The 26,585-nt window shown below is 38.3% G+C and overlaps 1 protein-coding gene across 1 annotated transcript in view; it reads right to left on the reverse strand.

Moving 5' to 3' along the window:
* The window catches only part of SPON1 (spondin 1), an 85,458-nt gene that overhangs the window by 13,818 nt on the left and 45,055 nt on the right, over positions 1 to 26,585 (reverse strand). The window contains exon 7 of the mRNA XM_057384321.1: positions 5,374 to 5,438. Coding sequence (XP_057240304.1) covers positions 5,374 to 5,438 — 65 coding nt within the window. The remainder of the gene's footprint in view (positions 1 to 5,373; positions 5,439 to 26,585) is intronic.

A 26,585-nucleotide genomic window follows, 5' to 3' on the forward strand; every position in this document is an offset into this window, starting at 1 on the left:
ACTCAGGTAAGAGGGTATTTCACAATAGCATGGGAATCGATGCTAAGAGAGGTACAAATTTGCAGCCTTGAGCTGCTAAAATACAACTGAACGGTGTTTTGTCCTGTTCTCTGGGAAAAAAAAACCCAAAAAAACCCAAGAAACTGTTATTTTCTCATTTAAATGGAGCTCTGTAGAGACTTTAAAATAGAGCAACCAAGTTATGAGTGTAGAGTTTGTTCTTGGGTTAACTCATCCCCCTTAAGATCCTGAAACATTAATAAAACAGAAATTGATATCATTAAAGATTTTATCTTCTATTAATTATCCAAATATTTTAGTGCGCTTTGAGCCCAATCTCACCCAGTCTCAAATTAAAATGCCTATTATTTTATATGGCTTTTTAAARARTGTGTTATCTCTGARATATCTCTTCTGAGATTTTYGAGTTTGGYGTAACAAATACTTCTRCTTTTCAGGAMARAAATAGAAYTTGTATTTAAAGAAACCCTAAAAACATTAGATAGACTTCATTTATTTCAATATGAGAGAAAAACTTTACCATTTAGAACCAACCTTACATGAAAGCTTTCATTTTGAAGTCAAAGCCTTTTAGCAAAAGTGCTTTGATTAGGTCTCCTGATGGATAATTTGCTCATTTAACATAACTTTCTCCTGCATCCAGCTGCCAGGAGTTTTGGGACACAACTGAACCTTCCAAAGCCATACAAGTGGGGGTCACATCAAGAGATGCAGCAGGAAAGACAGATGTACCACAAGAAAATTTCTGATGTAAAATACAGTTTAACCATAAGTCAAATGCAGAGCTGGAGCACTCAGAACTATTTCACAGCTCCAGAGAAATTTATGTATTTTTCTTCATGCCATCAAAAGTCACAGCTGACTTTTTGCCTGTAGTTTGTTTTTTTTATATTGGATTGTCCTTCATGCATTACGATTGCTGATTAGATTGGGGGTGAGGATTCTATTTTTGACAATATGAAACTTCCCTGGATGGGTCCCAGTTATCTATAAAATCATAACAGAAGAAAATAGCTGAGCCAGACACACCATGGGGTTTCCATAGAAACCAGACTCTCTCTGGCCTCCTCATTCCTGTCGTTTTGTACACAAAACCTCCAAACTTTGAAAATGTTTCTTGGTACCATACTGTCATTTTGTGGAGGGAAATTTAATTTCCAGCTGGATTGATAGATATTGGCTTTTACCCCRTTTTAGGATAGACAGCACAATGTGACAGTGGGAGGTTACGAGAGAGAGAGAAAGATTCATGGGGGAAAAAAAGACCCTCCAGAGATTTACAGAAATAAAAAGTAAAGTAATAAATAATAATAAAAGTAAAGCAGTGATGCTGCCCAGCATCCTGCACCAGCACAGCCTCTCTGGGTGAGGCATTCCACTGACAAAAACAATCTTGGTTATAAATGCATTGCAGAGATTGCAATGCTTTCACCACAGAATTAAAGCAGGGGTTTAAGTTTAGACAAGACATACCTCATACAAAATCTATTTAAAGCATTCCCAGAGCGCCTGTTTAAGGGAAAATATGGCCCATATGATACAGCATTACAACTTTTATTCTTATAACAGTGTAGCTGGAGTTAGAGAGAGCCACTTAGGGAATTTAAAAAGTACTTTCAAGCATCTCAAAATTTAAATCAACTCATCTGTCAAGAGCAAAGCACATCATAATTCTTCAGGAAAAAAAAAAAAAAAAAAGGTATTTTCTTTTAGGATAACATAWATCCAATGAGGTGTCAAATATAACCACATTTCACTCATTGCAATGGCAAGTCACCGAGAACGAATTTGCAACTCAGACAATTCATCAGCCTATTCCTTGTTTCAATTCTTCGTGCCTTAGCTGCCAGCAATTTTATTTCCTTTTATTTCTAGTTGTTCCTGATGACTTGTTATCAATGAGATGGGCTTGTGCAAATGTCATTATTTCTTTGCTGGAAGTTTTGCTTCCCTGGCTGCAGCTGCTATCGATTGGAGCGATGTTACTGTGAAATCAGAGCAGGTCAGGCTCTAACAGCAATGACTGCTTTGGGGTTTTTTGTCTGACTTCCTGACCATGTGCCAAGTAATGTTCACACCTTGTGGAACCTTGCTTTTTGCATAAAAGGAAAAAAAAAATAAAATGAGAGAGAAGTAAGAAAATTCTTGTGAATAATTCAGAAAAAGTTAACCTTTTTAGATGTCAGGTACTCCCACCATGCTGTTTACCAAGATAAAATACCTTGAATTTTTGCACTGAAATGCATTTTCACTAGGTTGACCTTTACATTAACATCTTGGAGAATAATTTCCATTCTGAATGGGATCCATTTTTGTATTTATCAGTGTTAGGCTGTACATGGAATTTCAGATTCCACAGTGTTGCGTAGGGCCATGTGATTCCATGGCTTACAGGAAATATAAAAAAGTTGTTAGACACAAGAATTGCAATTCAAATACTTCCCCTTTTGTGTCTCAACAGTGATGTCCAGATTTGAAACAAAATAAAAGGGACAAAGAAATAACAAATACAGCCAAAAAAAAGACTGCATCTATTTTGGGGAAGGGAATTCAAGGCAAAATTTAAAAAGGTACTAGCTCACGGTGAATTTGATGCATATTAACTTTAAAAGTCTTGCCTTCTTTATCCCTAATTTTTCTGTCATGGCTTGATTATTTTACAKGTGCCAGATATGTAGATTTGGATTCCAGTGGTACTATCTGGTTTTGATGTATTTTATCCTCCATACTGCCAAAGGCCRCTGATTTTCAGCTGAGTATGAAAATAAAATTTGGCTCTGCCCGAAACATGGCTGTGATGGAGGRAGCAATGAGCTGTGCACTTGTTTATACAAGAAAGATAAGAAAAACTACTTTGATTTGACAGCATGCTGCAGACTGATACCAGTGTGCTCCAGGATGAATGCATTCCCTGTGAGTACTTTAAAATCAGAATTTCAGACACACAGACTTGGTAATTCAAATATAAGCAACAGCAAAATGTTTTATTACTCGGTCTGGCACTCATCCTTCTTGTGTTCCCCATGCTGCTCTTTCAGTTAGGTAACTGTAAAACTGGTTCACAAATATCAAAAACTGGTTCACAAATATCAAAAACTGGTTCACAAATATCACCCAAAGCTGTCTCCTACGTGGAAAAACTCAGGAGAGTTTTCTGCAAGCTGGTGCTCTGAATTAAGAGACTGAATTAAGGATAATGAAGGTCAGTGATAGGAAGAAAAGTAAAAATGGAAAAGAGTGACAAAGAGCAGGCACGTAGAGGAACTGAGGAGAGGATCAGTAAAAGCAGACAGTGAAGTTTGGCAGGATAGAGTTTCTCAGGGCTGTACACAACTAGGAATTATGATCAGGGTCAACACATTCTGATTAGCTGTAATTTTTCTGATATGGAATATTCAATTTGATTTATTGAGACTCTGGAGAAGAGGATCCTCCTTCCATCTTTGTGTGAACAAAGTACAAACCTGCTCTCCTGTCAATGCCCAAGGTTCCCAAGCACCCACAGCAGTCAGTTCCAGGTGCTGGTGCTCATTCTGATGACACAAATATCAGCCATAAGTGTTGCTTTAGGAGAGTGATGGAATTGGAGTGAAAAAATAAATGGTTGGTTTCAAATCCAGAACTCATCAGAGCAGAAGAGAGAAGTTGGCCAAAGTTGCCGTTTAAAATTCTTAATTTGGAGTGAATGAAAAGAAGGCAGCAAGGAAAAAGTGCTATACTACATGACAAACCCTCCCGAATCCAAATGCTGGAAACTTCAGGGGGATAAGTCCATAAATAAGGAATGTCATCACTGTGACCTCAACTTGCATTAATAGGATAAAAAAGCCAAACCTACAGCTCCTGTGCAGAGCCTTCAACTCTGTCTCAGGGTTAAAATACACCCCAGTGATGGAAAATCCATCTGGTGCTCAGGTAAGGAACTCTGAAGGTTGGTCACAGGGGTAAGGTCTTTTCCCAAACCATGTCCTGAGCTTCCATGCTATGAGAGATTTCATACTTTGATACTTTGGTGTTGGCTTTCTTTTTTCATTTGTTTGTCAGGTTTTCTTTGTTCTAGATTAAAGAGGGATCAGCTAGCAGATCAGCTATATTTTCACAGTTTAAGCTGAGTTCACCTCCTAACCTTCTTTAAATATATTTTTTCTTTTGCTTAGGGGTAGGGGATAAAGTGAATAGCTTAAGTCGTAAGCTGCTTAAGAGTTTCTAAACCCCTTTAGAGGAAGGGATGTTTTCTGAAAACTGAACTCTTTTGCAGGTTTGTTGCTTTTTTTTTTTTTTTTAACTAACCTTCAAGTTTTCACATACTTTCTGAAATACAGACGACAAAAGCAGACACTGCGTGCTTCAGGAAACAGAACGATCTTCTGTACAATCTTGCAGTAAACACATTGCCCTGAAAATTAAGGATTTCATTTTCTGTCAGCTCAAGGGGTGACCCCATCTACTGGATTCTCATCTTTGGTCACTTCTTGTAGGTCTCACTCATTTGGGTTTGGATTATGAATATGGACTTTGGGCCAAGTGTAGCTAAATTATTCAGGAATCAGCACCCCCACCCCAACACCTCCCCTGAAGGGCCTCCAGTACATTCAAGAGGATCCTGAAAGAGGAATTTTCTCCCCTTTTCTGCTGAGTGCTGGAGAGCCCAGAGTCAGATCCTGAGAAGAAAATTTCTGCCTCTCTTGGTGAAATACCATGGTTGTAGCACCACCAGGATCATGAGGCTACCATGGAGTGTTTCAGATTGACATTTTAAAGAATTAAGTCCCTTAAAAAGTTTTTTTGTTGGTGGATAATTTGCTGTATCAGTGCATTGTTACCAAGTGTGAGACAGGATGCCATAAAATGCTGCTACTACTGCAGTATAATATATTTGAGAAAGCATTGAATAAACATCTCTGTTTATGTGTGGGAGGCACAAACTCCATGGGACAGTCCTGCTGTAGCACGTAAAAAATGAACACATGTTAAAGAGGAAAGAAAGAGAGGAGCAGATGTTGGAAAAAAACAAAACAAAACGACAAGCCAAACAAACATCTACCACCACCAAGAAAAAATTTGAAAAACCCATYTGTCAACAAAACTTGAGGTTATTTCCTTACCAGAGTGATTGGTTAGAGCTGCCCATTAGCCAACACCCAATGCAAAACTACAGAGACAGAAAATTCCCGACTTACACATTTAGAAACAATTCCCTACTTAAACATTTAGAGACAGACAATTCCCTACTTACACATTTATAGACAATTCCCTACTTACACATTTAGGGACAGACAATTCCCTACTTACATATTTAGGGACAGACAATTCCCTACTTACACATTTAGGGACGGACAATTCCCTACTTACACATTTAGAGGTTGCCAAGCCGGCCACTGTGCTTTGGCCTTGATGACTGTTAAAACCTCATCGCTCTGTGAAAAGAGACAAAGGACAATTTTACAACGAGAGCAATATGTTTTMGAGCAGGAAAAAGCACAGGGCACTGGATCAAACTGTGGCTGTGAGCTTTAAACACCAGCAGCAGTTTGCAGATGATGTAGTTGTTTCATCATGAATTCACCAAGTTCATAAAAAGCAAAGGTAGAAAAAATGCTCTTAATACATTACAGATTAACAGATAAAAACTAGAGGCTGCTGCTCTAGGTAAGATAGCATTCTCTATTGGCATCTATGACATTTAATTTATTAACCTTATACATTTAAGGATATATGTAAGAATGTGAAGGCTCCATGTGCTGGCAGCACATTCTCTTTKCTCTCCATTTATGCATATGAGAATTGCAGGTGAAATACAGCAGCCATCTGTGGAAACCCACAGTGTCACTGTAACAGAGATTATTTCCTAAAGTCTGCTGTAATTCCTGCATCAGCACTTTTAAACTTTTTATTGGTACAATAAACTCAGAACAAAGGCAGGAGACCATTAAAAAGGCCCTAATGCCCAAAAGACATCTATCACACTCCTTTAGAAGCATTTCTCACCTCTCCCTTAGGAATCCACACCAGTAATTCACCTGGAGGAACACAGAGTTCACAATTCACTCCCATGATTTCTACTGTCTTTTAAAAATATTTCCCAATTAGACCAAGAAACCCACTTCATACATTACCAGTAATTGGCACTTCCAGCAGAGCTGACCTTTCAGTTTAGTGGTAACAGAGCTATTTCTTGCTTGATGGCAATAGTTCTGATACCCAAGACTAACCCTATTCCATACACACCCCAGTTCAAAGGAAACTGATTTCACTGGCTGTTTTTATCACTCTCCCAATGTTTTCTGACTCCCTCTTTTTACCAAAGCCTGAAAAAATCCCATACTGTATGAAGTGTGTTGAAAATCTCACTCTACAGTGAGAAGTAAATATGGGATCCATGCAGGAGGGATTCATCACACCCAACTTCACCCAGGGCAGCCTTCTTAACTCCATGATCCCATAGTAGGAGAGACAATTTTACCCTCAAAATGTTTTAAAAAGAAGCTGATTAAATGAATGAAGTGAAAGGTTTGAAGTTAGAAGACATTTTCTGTCTCTTGCCTTAATTTTTAATTTGCCTTGTTTCAATATCCTAAAACTTTCCAGCCAAGTGTATCWTCATTTGCTTGCCTTGAAAAGAGATTTGCATTCAAAATTATYAACAGTGCATTTTATACTGCAGCAAAAGTCAGTCATGAGCATAGATGGTTGTGTTTATTAAAGTCACACACTGCTTGTCTAACAGAAGGCAGTTATTATGTCAAAATCAGTAGTGTCTGAAAGCATTTCAACACCTAATTTTAAATTAAAAATGCACACCGAGAGTAGATGAGCAATGACTGATAGCTCAGTAGCAAGTGCAGAGGGAAGGAGATGGGAACAATCCATACATAGAGAGAAAATCTACAATCTACAGAAAATAAAATACTGTGCTTGAGTTTGCTGGCCAATCTYTTTAGCTAGAATTATTGGCAAATGGTAGAAGCTGAAAGGATATGAAATGCCTGAAGAGAAACCCACAAATTAATAATACATTGCTAATTAATGTAACCCAACTGCCTTGAATAACACAGACTTTACAGTAGAGGTAAAAATCACTGCATTATTTTTTATGTAATAAAAATAAGATTTTATTAACATTTTCTTGCTGCTTGCTGCCTTACATTTGTACCCATTTTACTCTTCTCCCCTATCCCCAAAGTTTTTGCTTTAATTTTTCAAGTAAACAAAGTCTCAAATTCCCACCAAAACAGGGAAAAGAAAACTACAATGCTTCACTGTGGTATGTTGCAAGTTGTCTTGTCATCATTTTCATATTTRTCTTGGAAGAAATGATTCAGAAGCAGTGAAACTCTTACATTTTGGCAAACGAAACGAGATTGTTTGCAAAATGATGGAGTGTCAGAATGTTTCCCTGCCAGAAGAAGTTAAAGGGAAGGGCACCAATAGTCCTGCTTGGAGCTGATGAAAATCCCTCAGGTCAAGTTTGGTTAGACATAATCACTGACAAAACTCAGTATAAAGTCTTTCTCCTGAAGCTTCTACTCTAATTTCAGTTATTAGTACAATTATAGGATTCCAGCCTCCATTTAGAGTAATGGCTCCTTCTTTACTTGCTCAAAAAGTACAGTGGAACCAAAGCAATTTCCAGATTAAATCCAATTTCATTTGGATTGCAACCTAAATAAAAACATGCAAAAATAGCAAACAATTCTCCTTTTCTCCACATGCACTTTCTACACTGGTGTCCAAGCTGGAGGTGAGTGTTTGACTCAATAGCTGCTCCCTGTGAAAGTGCTGTTCCCCAAAAAGTCCTAATAGGATGGCTTTAAAAGGTTGATAATTATATATAACTCTAATACTATATATATATATAATTCTAATATTATATATATATATATAATTCTAATACTATATATATATATATATATATATATATATAATTCTAATACTGACAGCCTTACTGAAGCTGCTAAAAGTTAATCATTGACTTTCATCCATTGGTTCCTGTCATGTACAAATGAATTCTCATGCAGAATAAAATAATTAAATGGCAGCACATAGAACCCTGTGGTATAAAACCACTGTTAAGTTAAAACCTTTTACTGTGCACCTACAAAAGATTAAAAGCATTTCCTCACTTCAAGAACAGAAAGTGGGACATCGCTGAAAAAGGCAGCATTAAAGATAGAATTTGATTTGAAGTCTTTCTCAACCAAAGRGACTTAAAACAACACGTTTCAAGGGTAACATCCATTAAAAAGTAATGAAAACTTTCAGTGAGAGTTTTAAATATTATCTGAATACCTTTAGAATACAAGAGAGATTAGTAGGATCTAGAAAGCCGTGTAAGTTTTTCCATGTGCTCCTGCTACTTTTTGGTAACCAGCACGATCAGCATCTTTTCTACACTGGAAGCTATTTCTAGAAGTTTTATTACTATTTTTATTTTAGGCCAAATAACAATYGAAACAATTACTGTGCAGATCACTCAGCACTTTGCAATAATGATATGATTGGGTTCAGCTAAACAAATTACTGTGTTATCTGACATCAAAATCACAGTCAATGAACTGTGGGAATGAAGAACACCTAATGTGGGCCAGAGCYTAATTTCATTTATTTCATCCTGCTGCTGCTTGGCATTCATTCCATTGTTTTAGAACAGAGAACATTTTAATTCCTTCCACAACATTCCTCACACTATCTATGAATGCCTTTCTATCCACARTGGATTCATTTTCACAACACTCTTAAAAAGTAGAAAAAAGCAACATTATCTTCAGCTCCCAGATGATGAATTGAATGTCTTCTGGAAACAAACCTACACATTTGAGCTCTAAGATAGCATCTTCCCCTGCAGAATCATCCTTCCCCTCAAAAATAATTTGTTATTAAAGGAGAAAGAGATAAAGTGAGAATGAAAAAGTGTATTGCAGAGTTCTGTGGGGAACAAAACACTATAAAAATTAGAATGATGTRGTGCTTTGCAGGGATAGTTGGGTGCTCTCAAAATCAGATCAGATTGTTAATCTAAGCCTACATCCCAAAATTCCCTTTGCATTAAATCTTTCTGCATTACCTGTCCCCCAGGGTTTCCTCTCACTGAGGTGCTGGTTCAGGAGGGGAATGTGGGCTGAGATTGATAACAGAGCTGTTGCTAATGGCAACATCCAAAATCAGATGTGCTGTTTTACTTCCATAAAGGTGCACTTACATAATCTGGGGTGCTCCCAATAAAGCAAAACCTCCTGTTTTGCATGGTGTAAAGCTTAGCAAARTGTGTGTTGATGAGCCCTAGATACRTTCTGAGTATCYGAGCTCTCATTTCCCGTGCCTGAGCAGATTCCTTGGAAAAAGGGTTTCCCTCAGGAATGCTCCTTCATTGCATGTTGATTTTCTACTGCACATTTTCATTCTGCATCCAACGCTTTGCTGTCTCTAGCACTACAGAAGCGTTTTGGGATCTTAAATTACTTTGCCAAACCCAAGGGAAAATCTTTTTACTACAGTTCACAATGGCTGCTTTTTAAAGGAGGGGATCAAACAAGATTTTGAAGCTGACCTTAAGTGGTGCAACTCCCACCCTCTGCTTAACAGGTTTATCCAACACACACCCTTTTGACCTCCTTTTGTCTTAACTTYCCCAATTCCATCGATCCTTTAGACTAACTGAGCCTTGAAACCTAAGTGCTATAAAGCTACTGCTACTTCAAACTCTCAAAAGATTGGACACCAGAAAAGAAATGAGGGGGGAGAGGCCCAAGCCAAAAATCCAACAATCCAACAATCCAACAATCCAACAATCCAACAATCCAACAATCCAACAATCCAACAATTCAACAATCCAACAATCCAACAATCCAACACACCGAGGTATTCTGTGTGCAAAAAAAAAAAAAAAGCAGCTGGATGCAATGGAATGGCAAAACCTGCAAGAGGCCAGAAAAAAAACTGCATTTACTGGAGATAAAAATTTAAAACTGGGTTAAAGCACTGGCTTCACTCAACAGATTCATATTCAGGTAACTACAGCATTTTTTGCTCAGGTCCTTGGAATCATTTCCAAACAGGCAGGGATGGAAGAATTGAGACAGGCTCATGGGCATGTCAGGAATAAGAGAGTCCCAACTGCTGAAGGATCAGCAGGAAAGTGCAGGAGAAAGGTGAGTTTGCTCCAAAAAAAACCCCACAAAACAACCCTGTCATCTGCTAAATGCTGCACTGAGACTCCAGGTGTCACAGTTATTCTTCCTGATGCTTTGCTCACACATTAGCCAAATGTGGGAGCTTGAACAGAGGAGAAATAAGTATTTGGATTATAGCAAGGGATTTTAAATAAGAGCAGCAAATTAGCTCAGGAGGTGAGCTTTCCTGACCCTTGATAGCACTTTGACAAATCAATGTAGGGGCTTTTTTCCCTTCAGAATGTACAATAAAATTTTCTAAATGTGCTTTAGCTGCTGTACAGAGGCAATCACAACAGGCTTATTTCCCTTCAGTAAAGACATTGTGCCTTAGCCACCCTTTACCATTCCTTAAAAAAAACCCAAAACTCAAACTAAACCCACCAAAATTCCCACCCAGAAATATGGCTTTTAAACAAATGAAGGAATTGGGGATCTTACTGTGAATTCCTGTAATCTGAAAAGCAGTTTTACTTTAGGGAAATGAGCTTTGCATCCTTTCCTGACCTTTTTAAGTTTGTAATGTCACGTTCAGAATTGTGGGGTCTTTTCTGAACTCTGTGGGTCAATGGGGGCATTTCTGTCCCTGACAGCTTTGTCTGACCCCATCCTCCATGCATTAAATACTCACGAGGATCTTGTAAAACCCCTGGAGCAATTATCATTGAACCTYGTTAATATTGCTGCATCTTTCCTGCAATTAGTGCATCTCCCTGTCCACCAAATGGGGGCAAATCCCAAAACTGAGACTGACCCTGAACATTTCCCTGCTCYTTCTTGGAAATGTCAGTGGTCTGAGTGTAGATAATGTTGTCACCATCTCTGAGAGTTCACTCTCGCTCTCCAGCAAGGAAATGGAGTTTTCTTGTAGGTTTGTTTGGGTTTTGGTGTTTTTCAAAACCTTATTGGGTWTTAAAATCCAGTGCTCTCTGTAGATGAAGTTTCTGCTTTCTTACATGGTTTTTGTCCCCCAAACACAGCTGTTAATTCATTAAACAAAGTCAATGTTCAAACTTTAGAATTACCTGAAATTTTAAGCATTATCTCTTCCTGTAGACTTTCCTCCTGTCAAACATYTGTGAAAACTCAGGGAACAAAACCCAGTTCTACTGAGCCAAAGCTTAATGCTCTGAACCACCCAGCTTCCATTTCTCCAAAATGTTCTGCTCATTTTAGAAATGAAAGCMAACCTCTTTCTCACTCAAAGATCTGAAAAGATCCCAATCACTGCCAGGCTTACACCTTATCAATTATTCATTTTCTGAGTCAGAGTTGCTCTATACAACAGGCAGGAATGTTTGAAAGGGCAGATATTGTTCATGAATAATGTTAGTTTAGTTCTGAAATAACTGAATTGTACAAAAGTAATGACTCTTTTTCAAGAAGGTACTACTTGCTCTAAGCATGACCAGGTGAATCTGAATTGAACACTTCAGAAGATATGATCAGACTACTGAAGCAATTAGGATTTTTTTTAATTTCACCTCTTTTACATGTAGTTCTTTGTACCTTTTCCAGGTGCAGGGATGTCTCACCTGCTCTGAATTCCTCTCTCTTCCTGCTCTGTCCCAGTTGTAAAAGTCCTTTTCAAAGATTTCTCTTAATCACTGCATCCCATGGCTCCAGAAGAACTTCCAAAACCTCTTCAATATTCACAGTTTCTTTTTTCTACTTTCAGGTCCACATTTCTCCTGCTTTGTTCTGCACAAATCTTCTACAATAAATCATCCAGCATTATTGGTCCCATGTGGCTGCATGCCTTTCGTTTCTGAGAACTAAAATACCACCAACTTATTGACTGCAGCTGCTTTTAAATGCACTTTGGTGTCAGCAGTGATTTACTTTTTAATTATATTATTCTATTTTAGGTGAGTGGTCCTATTGTTTCCTCCACGGCTGCTTTAAAGGCAGTGCTTAAATAAATGAAACCTCAGCATCTGAGCAAGGAAAACAATCTAATTCACAATTCCTTAACGAAAGAATTTCCCACAATAACATCCTTGATGAAAATATCACCACACTTCCCAAATGTTTGATATTTCAGTGTGATGATAAAGGGTGTAATCTCATTGAAGTATGTCCTGGCTGAGCATTCTTGGGAGATTCTTGCTAAAAAGACAAAGATAAGATTATTTCTGTCTCTCTTCCAAAAGCCTGGGAGACCATTTCACTGGTTTTCTATTTCAGCTGCAAAGACAGGTTCTGAATCAAAGGCTCACCCAAATTAAAGACTGGGGATTCGATTTTAGGAGCAAGGTCCATTTTTGCCCTCTGATATATGCATGCAATTTGCCTGCAGGAGCACATTTATGCTGCATCTGGGGAAATATTGAGCAYATAGGTAAGCTGCTGTTTCTCCAGGGAGAGTTTATAATCAGCAAAAACAAAAACATCACCATCCATTGCAAAAATGCACTCTAGGCAATGGAAATGGGAAGCAAGAATACATTCAGGAAGTTTATCCGTGTTCTGCTGAGTTGTTTTAAGAAATTTTTAATGAAAAAATATCCTGGGAATGAACTGTATGTTGTTTCTTTCACACATGCATGAAGCATCAAATATTAAAAATATTGATATAAACCTATTAAACATTTGATGCACATGACACAGAAACTTTATGACCGACCACAAATTATAAAATTGTCCACCAGTTCCAGATCAGGAAATTGCTTTCAATTTCTGTGCTAGTGGCCACTGTTAATCTGGCTGAATGGAGAACAGGKTATTGTACATTTTTGTAACCTTTATTTTTTTTTAATATGCAGAATTGAAAAGCAGCCAAACAAAATCTGTGCTCACTGTTTCTTTTGAATSTGTCTATCTGCCAAGTGCAGTGCAAGTGTAACATCACAATGGGCTGTGATTATTTTTCTACTTTTTTCGAACTACCTTTGTCCTTCTGAAGGTCTTTTCCCATTCCTCTTCAAAAGAACAGAGAGGAGGGGACAGAGGGAAGGGGCAGATGTTTCAGGCTGATSAGCAAACTACAACAAAGTAGTTGCCATGAGAGTCTTGACATGATTTTGAGTCTAGGCCTTGTTTACTCAGCACCAGAAATGTGTTTGGTTGCTGCAAAATTTTTTAGGATCAGTCACAACCATTTCCCAAGGAGCAGCTTTCACCTCTGTCCTCCCACGACTCTGAAGGAAGGGCCAGGAAGAACCCAAAGTGTGAGCCCTGTGAGGTCACCCCAAGAAATCATTAAGCTAATCCTAAATGATCCATCCAGGCTTTATCCAGACMCAAATCCAGCTGAATTGTGCTGTGACAATGCTCTCCTCACTGCTCCAGAGCTGTCCCAGCTCCCCGTGGTCACCTTTAAAACAGGCACAGTCTGACTGTCAGAGCTTCCTGACACCACCAAAAGACATTTCCACCCTTCAACCATGGTCTGACAGTGCAAAACACACCTGACAGAAATGTTAACCATGTATCTGCTCCATTTGGGGTCAAACCYTTCCTTCCAGATAGAAATATTTATCTGCTGAACCCAAAAGCTTCACAAGCATTTCTGAGGATGGAATCTGGCTTTTGTTGTGAAAGACAAGAGGTCAAGCATTTGCTCCTGCTGTGATCCCTTGCTGGTACAGAATTCATTAGCTCTGCGTGTTTTGGTTTTGCATCTGTTTGCTTACCCAGGCAAACAAGGGAAAATACATTCAGGAGATATATTCAGGAGATATATTCAGGAGATATATTCAGGATTCCACCATCCTGCAGCCCACAGAAGTCCTTGTGAATGCACAGTGCCAGCATTTCAGAATTTCTACCACCTACACACCACTTAATTACATTATCTTAACCACAACAGTAGCTCTGATGTGTCACAGGAATCTCCCGGGCTTAGAAATTGCTTATGAATTAATTATCTGCGGCATAATCATTAAAAAAATAAATTTAAACTTTGTGGTTCCTCATTCTATTTCATTAACGTGATAGGGAAAACAAAAAGGACATTCAGTGAGTTTTCACGTCCACATTCACAGATTTTATGGCAGAACAACACACTGAAGGTAAAAAAAAAGTTTTTTGTATGGGAGCATAGAAAACAGCATACATGAAAACTGGAAGACAGTCAGTGAGGAATGATGTTGATGTGTGATGTTTAAAGAAATAAAAAGAAGATATTAATTCAATGAACACATTGAGATAGATCTTCTACTACAAAATCTAAAGATGCACCTTGAGCACACTCACTCCAGATATTCAGGTCCTGATCTGATTTCCACATATCCTAAATCCACACGTAATCTGTGCATGAAATAGAGGTGCAAAGATACATTCAAGTTTTTTGTTATCAACTGAACTTCTATAAGAAATTCCTTCTTTTGTATGGGAGCATAGACAACAGCATTGATGAAAACTGGAAGACAGTCAGTGAGGAATGATGTTTAAAGAAATAAAAAGAAGATATTAATTCAATGAACACATTGTTTCAGTGAACATTGAGATAGATCTACTACAGAATCTAAAGATGCATCCTGTGCACACTCACTCCAAATGTGCAGATCCTGATCTAATTTCCACATATCCTAAATCCACACAAATCTGTGCACGAAATAGAGGTGCAAAGATCCATTCACACTAGGCACAAGACTGATAAGTGAGGTTTAGAAATAGGCTCTTATCTGTCTTGGTAGCATTTTTCTGGGGTGACAGTCCCAGACAGGAAGATGCCACCTCTGATTCACCTCCCTGATTGCATTGACCCTTCTCTGGTTGTGCTGTCATGATGCTCAGGCTCCCAAGTGGCTCAATGGTGACAGCATTGCAAGAAAAAGGAAGACAAAGAAGAAATATTTGTGTGTAATTACATGAATTAAGTAAATCTGATCCAAAAATKAAGATCAATATGACAGTGCTCAAAGGCAGAGTGAGAACAGAAGTTTAAAGGGTGCGGATTTCTCTCTGAAACAGGGATTTCCAGGGGTGGATTTGACCTGGGAGGGTTGTATAAGCATTCCACATGTAGTGGTCATCAAAACAATAATTGTTAGCTGAATTAACCTTGATAAATTCCACTGTCTTCATCTGCAGAGCCTCATTTCCAGCAGTCCTATCAGCAGTCTGCTCAGCTTTGAATCACTGCTGCAATGCAGAATCAAATGGAATTCCTGCTTTKTGTTTTAGATACTTCCAGTAGCATTAAAAATGGGATCCCTGCTACCTTGGCTGAGCTAATGAATATCCCAAACCATGATGAAAGCACAGCAGTGTGGATAAATTAACACAATGGTATTCTGGGGTGACCTGTTGTGTTCCTGATGCAAGAACAAGCCAGACTTTGCTTAATGAACACATCCACACCCCAAGCACTAAAATCACTGCTATCCCATAATACTGCAGTGATTAMCATTAATTAATTTTCACACACAGTGTGAGAGAAATAGCAAAGTAACTTCATTTTCCTGTTTCAGTATTATTCTTGTCCACAGGTTTGTGTGCAGGTTAAACTATCTCGTTACTCCCTTTTTCTCCCCATTTTTTTTAACATCCTGCTGCTTTTTGATTTGATATCTGCCTAGGGCATAGATTATCTCTGTCTCACATGCCTATAAAAACATAACACATCTATGCCTGCAGGCCCTGCTCAGGTCTTTAAGCACTGCTGCAACAGCAGAAATCAATACCAGTCAGTATAGCAGGAATGAAAGAAGGTTTTTATATGTGAAACATTTTAGGAATTAATGCCTTTGTAGGTATGGCAACGGAGTTCCTTCCTAATTCCCTTCCTTTGTCCTTGCTGATTGTCCAAGAGGATTTAAGCTGAGGGGCAGGTGAGGGTTTCTTTCTGCAGGATAAATTAATTTGTGAACATCTCTTTGCTGCCACAGTTAAAAGTSAGTTTGGGAATTTGTGCACTAAACAGCAGGATAGACACACACACAGGAAATTTTCACTCCACAAAACCTGCCTTTGGGGCATAACTATCTCATTAAACTCCTGTGGGTTTGGAGTCATCTCAGGACACTGCAAACACCCACAGGGYGTCCAAACCACTGCATTTTCAAGGGGAACATCTCTACGTGCTTTATTCCCCCAAATTCCTCACTGCTCAGCAGTTCCCTCTGTGGACAGAAGGGTTTTCAGCCAATCTGGCTCATCAAAGCACATCTTGTGCTGTTCAACACCACCAAGGGGGAATCATTTGCACAAGAAACACAAGATTTTGCCTCGTCATCTAAAGCCAAAATCACAAACATTGACAGAAACAGGAGGAGAAAGAGGAGATTTTGAGCACATTTTGATTAAGGCAGTATGTTAAATATATGTTCTATATTATATGTTAAAGCCAATATATTTAATATATTATGCTTTTTTAGTGCAACCTGTTATTCCCTGTTAAGCGATGCTCATCTCAGAAGGGGAAATCAGGAAAACTCCCAAGACACTGGGTAAATCAAGAGTTAATACCATTCCTGCTGGATGACAGCTTTYCAGTGAAACTGCTAATTTGCTGAGATCAAAAGAGATTGTAGAAATACATATTTGTTTTGATGAATCCCTTCAAAAACTGGGCAGCTTTCTGCTGGAAATACAGCCAGTTCCCCATCCAGCAAGCTGCTCAGGAGCTTGGGATCTGGTTKGGTTTGCTCACAGCTGCTGCTCAAAGGTCTGACAAATCCAGGAGCAAACTGCTCTGCTTCTAAMGGGGACTCAGCCATGACTTTTAGGATTTTCTGCCATGGAGTTGGAATTTAGGTTGATTTTGCTGCAGCTCAGGCTTTGCAAGGGGAATCGTGGCAGCACTGGGAGCTTTGCCTGAATTTCAGGCTTTTCCCATTTCCCTGGCCAATTTTTCCCCGAGTTGAAGACAGCCATTACTGTCTCACTTTGGGAAAACAAACACACAAACAGAAAAAAACCCAACACAAAACAGCCCCACAGAAACAGAAGGGATATTCCARCCCACTGGAAAGGCAAATATTGAGCTGCTGAACAGCAATGAGCAGTGTGGGGATGATTTTTTATTTGAGTTCAGTCACTGTTTCCATTGCCCACAGATGCCACAGTGATTTATTTATTTTTAATTTTTGACTGGGTGAACTAAAATACTTGAGATGCTGGAAGAGCATCTTAAAATGCTTTACACACTTTACAAAGTCATGTATGAGCACTTAGAAATGCCCCCTCTTAAAAAAAAAAAAATACTCTGCCTCTATATATCCATAGCTTATTACTGTTGATTAGGAGATTAAAATGCAGAAAGAGCTCTTATTAAACAGAAAATGTAGTTTGGCTCCATCCTTAAGCAAATTAGCATCCTAAACAGGACTTCTAAATGCATTTTAAAGAGAAACAGCTGTTATTAAGCCACTCGATATTTTGGATTAAAAAGTAGGCAATAGTCTCATTTAAATAGCATGCAGAAGAGATGTGTGAGTCAGGATGATTATCYATATTATGCATGAGTGAAAAGCAAGCTCCAATTCTGTCTCTTTGTGGATCTAAATCCATTCTGTGCAGACACAAAGTGAAGGTGTGAGAGTGAGAGGTTTTGGTTTGGGTTCTCTGTGGGGTTTTTGAGGAGCACGAGGCTCTGTCTGATGTGAGGAGTGCCAACAAACTCAAATTGCCAAATTTCAAATGTCTGCATCTACTGGTGCCAAGCACATTTCTGACTGGGGGTTTGGGAATAAACTCTACTTGTCAAAAAATCGCTCTTGTCTTGTGCTGATGAAAAATAATACTTTCAGTTCTTAACCCCACAGAGTCAATTTTCTTACTGTAAATTTGCAGGAATGGAGATTTTATAKACATGTAAATAATGTTATTTTTAAGGTCAGCTTATATGGAAGGCTGTCTGAAAATCTGGCCCTTAAAGTATGAACCAGTTAAATAAAAAGATGTGTGAACTCTGCACACAGATTTCCTATGAGTAAAAATCTTACCCGAAACAGCATTTCACAATTTTCATATTGGATAAATCTCTCTTGTTCATCACCCACCTTTCTCTGGGAGCTCATTTGTCATCCAAACAACAGAGAAAACACAGAAATGCCACAATCACAGCCCAAGAGAGGGGACACGGTCACAGTGGAAGCTCTTATGGACACCTTAACTCTACTAAAGTTTAGAAGMACTAAAAAATCACAGGTCTTGTTAAGGCAGATGTTTTCTATAAAAAAAAATTAATGAGGCAAAAGATCATTTAATGATGTAATTATGTCCCTCTCCTGTTTTCTCAGAATATGTCTTAATAATTTAACTGCAGAGACAGCACGTGGGGTGATTGTGGAAACTGCTCCAGAGAAATCAGAGTTGGGGAAGAAAGAAATGTGTGGTTAGGAAAAAAAATAAATAAAAAAGAAAATAAATAAAAAATAAAATAAAATAAAATAAAAGAGAGCAAGAATCTGGAAAGCCAGTGGGGCAAAAGGGATCTAAAGCCTTTTTCCAAGTGAATTGGCAGAAAGTCAAGGCCTGTCAAAGCAATGAGTGCAATAAAACTGCAATTGTCAGGCACTGTTAGTGCTGTGTCCATGTGCTGCTGCTACTGGAAGGGTTTAAAAGGTGTCAAACGCTGCTATTTAAAAATACAACCCCTTCAGACTTTAGTGTATCATCTGATAAACAAATAGGAGAAAGGAAATTGCAGTGTTTGTCAACTTGTTATATGGACAAATGCTAGTACTGGCTTCAACATGCAGAAAAAAAAATCAAAAAGTGAAAAAAGTGCGAGGGAGAGAAGGTTTTTAAAAATGCAAAAATATTCRGATAGGTAAAAAGACCCTCTAAATGAAAGATTTAGGATACTAGATTTATCAAACTTCTTGCAGAAATATTATGGAATTAATTAACTCTTGGTTTTTTTCCACTGTTTACAGCGAAAATACTTCAGATAGTGGCTCGTTCTCAAATCTGGTACACAGAAAACCCCACCAAAACCCCACAAAACTGAGCAAGTAAATAAAACAAGTAAGAAAAGTCTGATTATTAACCTTGCCAGTCTGAAACAACTTCTCCACCTCCACCTTTGGTAAATAAATTATAAATATAACTTGCTCCCTTGCAGGTCTTTAGATTAGCACCAGGATTATGAATCAACCAAAGAGTTCAGTAATGACAAAAAGGAGAGGATATTTCAGGGCCTGGCAGGAACATTGATGAATTTAAGTCATCAGTTTTTTAATTAGGCACTGAGACATGACGTCGCATGAATTATTATGATCTATATCTCGTTTGGAGCTCACTAGCTACAAATAAAATAAAAAAAAAAAAGCATGGCAATGTTTTCTGATAATGATAAACTATCAGAGATAAACATTAGCACAGAATTTGCTTACAGGAGGGTGTTTAAAACAGCTGCAAAGGGTGAGATGGTCTCTGCTGTGCATCATTCACCAGGGTAAATAAAAATAAACCATCTGTGAGGAAAGGGATGASAGAGGTCATGGGAATGATTAAAATGACAGAGCTGAGAGCTCCTTTAGGGCAGAAACTTCCCCCATGGCCAAAGTTGGTCCTGCCTTTGGACAAAGCTTTCAGCAGTCAAATACACATGTACAGGAACTGGGTGTGAGAAGGTAGAAAAAACAGAAAAAACAGAAAAAACAGAAAAAAAATGCTCCTTTCAAGAGGAATCTGTAAGCAGCTACTTGAGTCTAATTGGGCACTCTGCAGTTTCTGATGTGACCTTTTGGCCTGGAAGTCAATCAACCATTGGAGTGGATAAATTTCATCCCTCCCCCAAAGTGACCAGATGTCCTTGAGAGCCAGAGATGCCCACATCCTTTTCCCACAACCCCTTTTCAAGTTAAATCACAGTTGTTAATTTAAGTACTTTAGGCATTCGGACATGCTGCTTTTCCCAATCTCTCCTTTTTTTTACATCCCACATTCTGCAAAAATCTCTTATTTATTACAACTCCTTGACTAATGAGTAAATCTTAAAGCACAGAATTCTTAAGAGCCGATCTGACATGAATTTGCACATTTGTTAGCAGAGAAAAATAAACTACAACCCTTTAAATAGAAACAAATGGGCTGGGAGTACCCCACTCCAAACCACCATCCTGCAAGGTTTATCGGATTTYCATCAGTCACTGGGTGGAAATCATCTTCTCCAAGAATTAAAGGGCATAAAGCTCATGGTGCTCAGGTTCAAAAGTGACAGAAAGATAAGGAATGAGAGCTGAATGACTTTAAACATGTGGTTACTGTCACAGGACACCACGGGACACATTCAATCTTTCAGGGAGAGATAGGTCAAGTTTAGAGAGAAGGAATTAATGGGAAAACCATGCATAGTTTGGGAAGTCATTGTGCTGAATTTATTTTTTTTGGTTGTTTTGGTTATATGTCTGCTCAGTGCCCAATATTCTCACCCCATCAGTTTTAAAATGGTGTTGCAATAAGGGATATTTTAAAGCTTGCAGTTGGGATTGAAAAGCAATGGAATAGCTGTTGATGGATGGGGCACATTTTATCTATCGTTCCTTTGCAAAGGATGAGCACCCAACTGCTCTGTTCTCTCCCTGCACCATTTACACTGCACCTTGTTTTATCATGGGTAAAATGCAAAAATCGCCCTCTCAAATAAAAATATATTCTCTGAATCCTTTTAAGAAACAATACCTATTTGAGAAATCGTTTAACCAAGAAGAATCTAGCCAAATTAAAGCATCTCGCTATACTGCAACACTATTTTTTTTCTTGGACAGCCATTAACAAAATTAATTACCTTGCTGCTGAGTTAATTAGGTAATATTAGTACATAAATAYCCCAACTAATTATTCTGAGCTAATAAAAAGACAAGTGCTGTCAAACATGTTTGACACAACCATATACGYTGAATGTAAATTTTCCCATTTGCTTCCCAATCCAAATTTAATTAAAACATTATAAATATCAGTCATTCTCACAAATGAGTTTTATAGCAGCACAAGCTAATCATTCCAGAAAAATAAATGAAAAGACAATAATCCCCTGCATAATTATACTGCCAGTTAGAAAGRATGAGTTTAATAAATAGCTCGTCAAGTTCGGAATTTTAACATCCAATATTCAGCAGCCAAATAAATGTACCTGCAGCCTAATTGCCTGAAAATGAGCCCATAAAGATATGAAGGAAACACACTTTTTTATTTGCCTCCTAATTGCTCGTTTCAGCTACTTCTTTCCTGTTTTCCAAGAATCATTTTTATAGCATTAGTTATTAATGAAAATAAATATCATTATCCTCAATAAGATATCATGATCTTCAATATCAGAATTGAGGGTCTGGAAGATTCTTTGAGCTGTGCAAACAGATATTAAACAGGAAAAGAGTTTTGCCACTTTCAGGTCACAGCCTCTATAAGGACATCAAATGTCGAATTATTTGATATGGTAGGAACTGTGCAGGGAAGCACAATTCAATAATTTCAATTCTTCAGGTGAGATAAGAAYAAGAAATAGGGAATTAGAGCCTCCTACTGCCCTTTTAGATTACTTGGGCTGTATTTGTTCCATGTAATTAGGACTCCCTTGCATCAAACCTTCTGTCACCATCTGTGTGCCAAAAAGCTCGAAGCCTTTTGCTCCACTGAGCTTTGGGAAAAAAAGAGGCAAAAATTCTGACTCCAGAAACTCTTCATGATACAGATCCAAGTTACTGACATTTCTAGRSCTAAATATAAAATTAYTCAAYGGCTATTACATCATATTATATTRTAATATTATTATATAATATTWAATTATRATTAAATATTTTAGAACTTTTTTGGATGTGAAAGATGGGCACTTTCTAATCCTCAAATTTGGTTCTCTCTGCCACAAACASCATTCTCAGAGGAGAGCCAGCCTGAACTGGGGATTTTCTCTTTTCCTTATGCAATTCAGCTTTTCCATCTCAGCTTTTCAGGAGCAGGATGACTTTTACAAGGCAGAGAACAGCATGTCACCAGGATTTTTAAACATTGAAAGGCTGCCACAGGCATTAATTGTAAAGCTGTGGAGAGTCAGGAATTTGAGGATGCAAATCTCGTTTCTCAAATAGCCTCAAATCATCTCCCATTTGATGAGGCACCATTTCCCAGCACTGCTGTCCTGGCTGAATTTCAGTTGGATCTCTGCCTATCAGGGACATTTTCTGCTTTATTCCATTCTCCTGAGATATCCATCACCCCAATAACAGAGTTGTCATTTAATTACRAGTCACATCTTGTAGCATTTTGTGTCATTTCTGTACGCTTTACACTCATTATACAATCTACGTGGAAATAAAATTTTATGGGAATTCAGATGATTATGGGAATTTAATATAGCAAAATTTAAAATATTTTATAGAAATTTTACCTTCCTTGCAAATATTTGCGTTGCCGTCTCACCCCAAACAGGCAGCAAATAATCAAATTATTAACAAATAATTACTAACAAATAATTATTAGCAAATAATCAGCACACAAATATCTGCCTCATTTGCACTTCCATGCCTGATTCTGCCTTGCCAATAAGAACACAAACATCTGGAACATCTGGATGTTTAATGGAACAAAAGAGACAGCGGTTCCAAATTGTTCACTCAATGAATGTTATTCCTATGCCAAAAATCCTTTGACTGAAATATAATTTCAGTTATATATGGCTCTACTCTCAAAAGCTGAGCTGGAAACAGCTTCACTGGGTGAATCTGCTTCCCTGGGGTTCACAGAGTCCACTCCTGTGATTAAAGAATTAAAAATGCATTTTGCTGATCGTTTCTCTCAGATTTAGAGTGATCTGAGGAAACTTTTGTCTGTCTGCTCCTTATGAACAGAAATATTCACCAATTTCTTGTTAGATATTGAGTTAGCCAAACTAACAAGGGCTGTACATCAGCGAAATCAGGGCCATAATATATGAAAAAAATCAGATTGCTCAGGGTCAAGGACAGYTTTATTTAGGCATTAATTAAATTTATATAGGCATTAAAGACATGTGAGTCTGCATGCAAATTGCAGGGAGAGTAAGTGGAAAAAAAATAGGCCTTTTCTTGACAGTTAACACATATTGATACAGAAATTGATTATTGAGAATCAGTTCACAACTCCACAACCCATATTTTAAAAGAATTTTTTTAAATGAAACCTTGCACAGTGGATGGATGGCAAAGCCAAAAGACTGAAAATCACAAATTCTGTGCAAACCCTTATAGCAATATTTTATGTGAATTATGAATCTCTAATGCCTGGTACCTGCTGGGGCTCAATTCAGGGATGGCTGAGGGAGGCTCTGCTCTGCCACCAAAAATGGGTTTGGTTCCCCAAACTGCATGAAATTATTGGGAACAAACAGCAAAATGGAGAATTAGGGACATTTCAGGAAATCATGCCAAACCCAGAAGTTTCATATTTCCACCCTTTCCATGACTTGGTATTTTATGTGGTAATTTGGCTGCTATCTTTTGTCTAATTAGAACTAAATGCAGGCTGTACTTTAACTCTATTAATTCCCTTAATGTCATTATCTCAAGTTTGCAGAGGTGCTCAGCAGCATCTGCACTGCTGCCCTTTACATCAGGTTCATTGCTTTACCCAGTAATAAAGCAGGCTGAGGATCCAAGGGGTGATTTAGTCAGAGCTAAATAAGAATGACTTGAACCGAAAGAAGAGGATTCTTAATTTGTGCTGAGATTTTTTCCTTTTGCATTATCACTGCTTTTCCATCTCTCCTTTAATCAGATGTCTCTCCCTCCTGGTAAATATCTGTCTACTCGCAAAGACCTTTGCATCTATCTTTTCCTTGCCCTTCTATTTTYAGTGCACATCTGTTCCTGTTTTGACCTCAATTCTCTCTCATCTAGGGTTTAATTTTTCTGAATCTTCCTCGTGCCAGTTCTTCTCATTGCTGTCAGATCCCTTTTTTTCCTKCAGAGGCACAATGTTTGTGTTGGTGGTAAGAGGCTCTGCTCCCTTTCTTATGGTGTAGGAGAAGGCAGCTCTTTTTTTCCTTTTCTGCAGGAAGGTCTGTGCCACCTCCTTATTCCCAAACCCCGCAGCTTCCAGAGGTTGCCACTTGCCCTCTGTTTTCTCCCAGCCCTTCTTTTTTCTTTTCTTTTTTTTTTTGTTTTTTCTGATATCTCAATAAGTTCCCAACCCCTGTGAATGTTCCTTGTCACCGCGCGTTACCGGCGTGACGATAAACGCCACATTTGCTCCTTTCACGGGCTCTATTTCATTTTTCTTCACATCACTAATGAGGAAATTTGTTTTGTTCTGCCTCATTTCTTCCCTTGGCAGCAGAATGAGGAGCATGGGCAGGAAGATGCAGGAAGTTCTTCATGTTGATGCCTGATGATTTTTGCTTTTCCTTTTTACGCTTTCTGTACCCTTTGTGCATTCTCCTGCACCCCTTAGCCCACATGTTTGTAATTCCTGATATTCCAGCTCAGTTTAGGAGTTCTGCTGGGCAGAGAGACCAAACATCCTGAGGAAGGGCTCAGTGTGCCCTGTGCTGTTTAAAACCCGAGCTCAGCCTTGGGTGAAGCTTAAATCCAACTCCAGCCTTGGGTGAAGCTTAAATCCAACTCCAGCCTTGGGTGAAGCCTTCTCTCTGGAACATCTTGTGTAAACTGGGCTCTGGCCTCATCTGGGGGGGATTCATTAGAATAGGGGGGCATCACTGCATTTGTAAAGTTTCTTATTGGGGAATCCTAGATAGATATGTTAATTCCTGAACCCTATAAAACTTGTACCCGTGCTGTACACGGGTGTGCATTCTGCCATCAAGTTGTGCACCTGGGATCCCAAATACCGAGGTAAAACCCTTTTTATCCCCTTAACCRTGTCTGTGTCATTATTAAAAACTGCCCTTTCAAGGCACCAATGTGAGAACACCACTGACACCACCAAGGCCGCCGCTGCCCCGTTTGGAAAAACGGATCTGGCAAAAAGAGGATTGTGCTTGTGCAAACAAGGAGCTGCTGACACAAATATTTTCCCCTGTTTAGCTGATGTGTTCAGCACTTTTGTTTCAGTCAAGTTGCCATGCAGTTTCAGTGTTATAAAACAGTGGTGTCGCAGCCAGATACATTAACATTTAAATAACACACTCAAGCTAATATTTTTTTTTTTTAAATTTAGTTCAAAAAGATTACTCTGTACTCGATGCATATTATCCAAAGGCCACATAAACCTTTAGCAAATTCAGATAGCATAGTGAACATGTAAATTCTAGAAATTTCTAATTGCATGGAATATTGTAGGAAAGAGGTAAGTGCCTTGCAAACAGTGCTCAACTGAAATATTAAAAATTATCCSTTCTGCTTTTCCTCCCTCTTAGAGCACAAAGAGAATCTAATTAACATGCTCAGTGTCTCTCCAGAATTCAATTCAAACTCCAAGTACACTATCAAAGGCTTGAACATCAGACAGAAAATGATTTGGGATGACTGAGCTATCTCTAGAAATACATTAATTTAACTCTAATGGGTCCTTGTGATAAATGATACCAAATGCAGTTAAAAGGACTTCACCTGCTTTTAAGAGAGAATAATAAAGTTATTCGGAATTTTCTTTAACCTTAAACCTGTCTTGCCATTGTTGAATATGATCGTGTAGCTTGACAAATGCAGCAAATCACAGTAACTTGCGAGCAGACTTGTGTGTGACATTTTCCTTTTCAGCTGATCTTTTCTCTCTGAAAAAAACCTCTCTGTTTTGTAAGAGACAGAACCTTTCAGGATCTGCAATTTTTTTTTGAGCTCTCTTCGATTTTACCCAAGAGTGTCATTTACAGGTTTTGAATTCTCTTTTCCTTTTTTTGAAAAGAGAAATTTCTATGTATTTGATTTCAAGGCACCCTGACAGCATTTCCCAGCCAAGCAACCCCTTTGATGCAGCACCCTGCACCTCTCCTTTGCAGATGATAAACCAACTTTTAGCATTGTTTATCAAACACTCAGGGTTGGTGCACCTTTTCAGTAAATGCTGGCTGCTAATCAGCTAAATTAGAAAGAAGAAAAAAAGGAACATAATAGGTTTTTCTTTCAAAATCCCCTTACGGACTCCCACATTCAGCAAAATAAAGGAGTAGCTCACTATCACCTCTCAATTTTCTGGTTTATGCAGGCATCTTATTCTGAGCACATTAAAGCAATGTTGATAAGAGCAAAATGGTTTATTTTTTAGAGGCTAGATTTCAAAGAAAYGTTCTTTTAAGAAGGAAGGTATGTCTAAGAAGCAGTGCCTTACCACAGCACTCTTATTAGCATTTCTTCAAAGATGCCTTCAACTTGGTCCCAGCTACAAAGACAAAATCTGCATTTGAATGAAGATATTTAAAATTAAGTCGAAAATTGTCAGAGTCCTAAGGAAAAAAATGGACATAAGCCATAAAGCTGAAATGTAGCAAAAGAAAAAAAAGACAGTAAGTGTGTGCTGATAAGCAGCTCTTGTGTGTTGGATATGGCATCAGAAAAAAAAAAATTAAAA

The sequence above is a fragment of the Malurus melanocephalus genome, unplaced genomic scaffold (genome assembly GCF_030028575.1).
Source record: "Malurus melanocephalus ecotype Western Australia unplaced genomic scaffold, MMel_1.1 scaffold_699, whole genome shotgun sequence".
Taxonomy (NCBI): Eukaryota; Metazoa; Chordata; class Aves; order Passeriformes; family Maluridae; genus Malurus; species Malurus melanocephalus.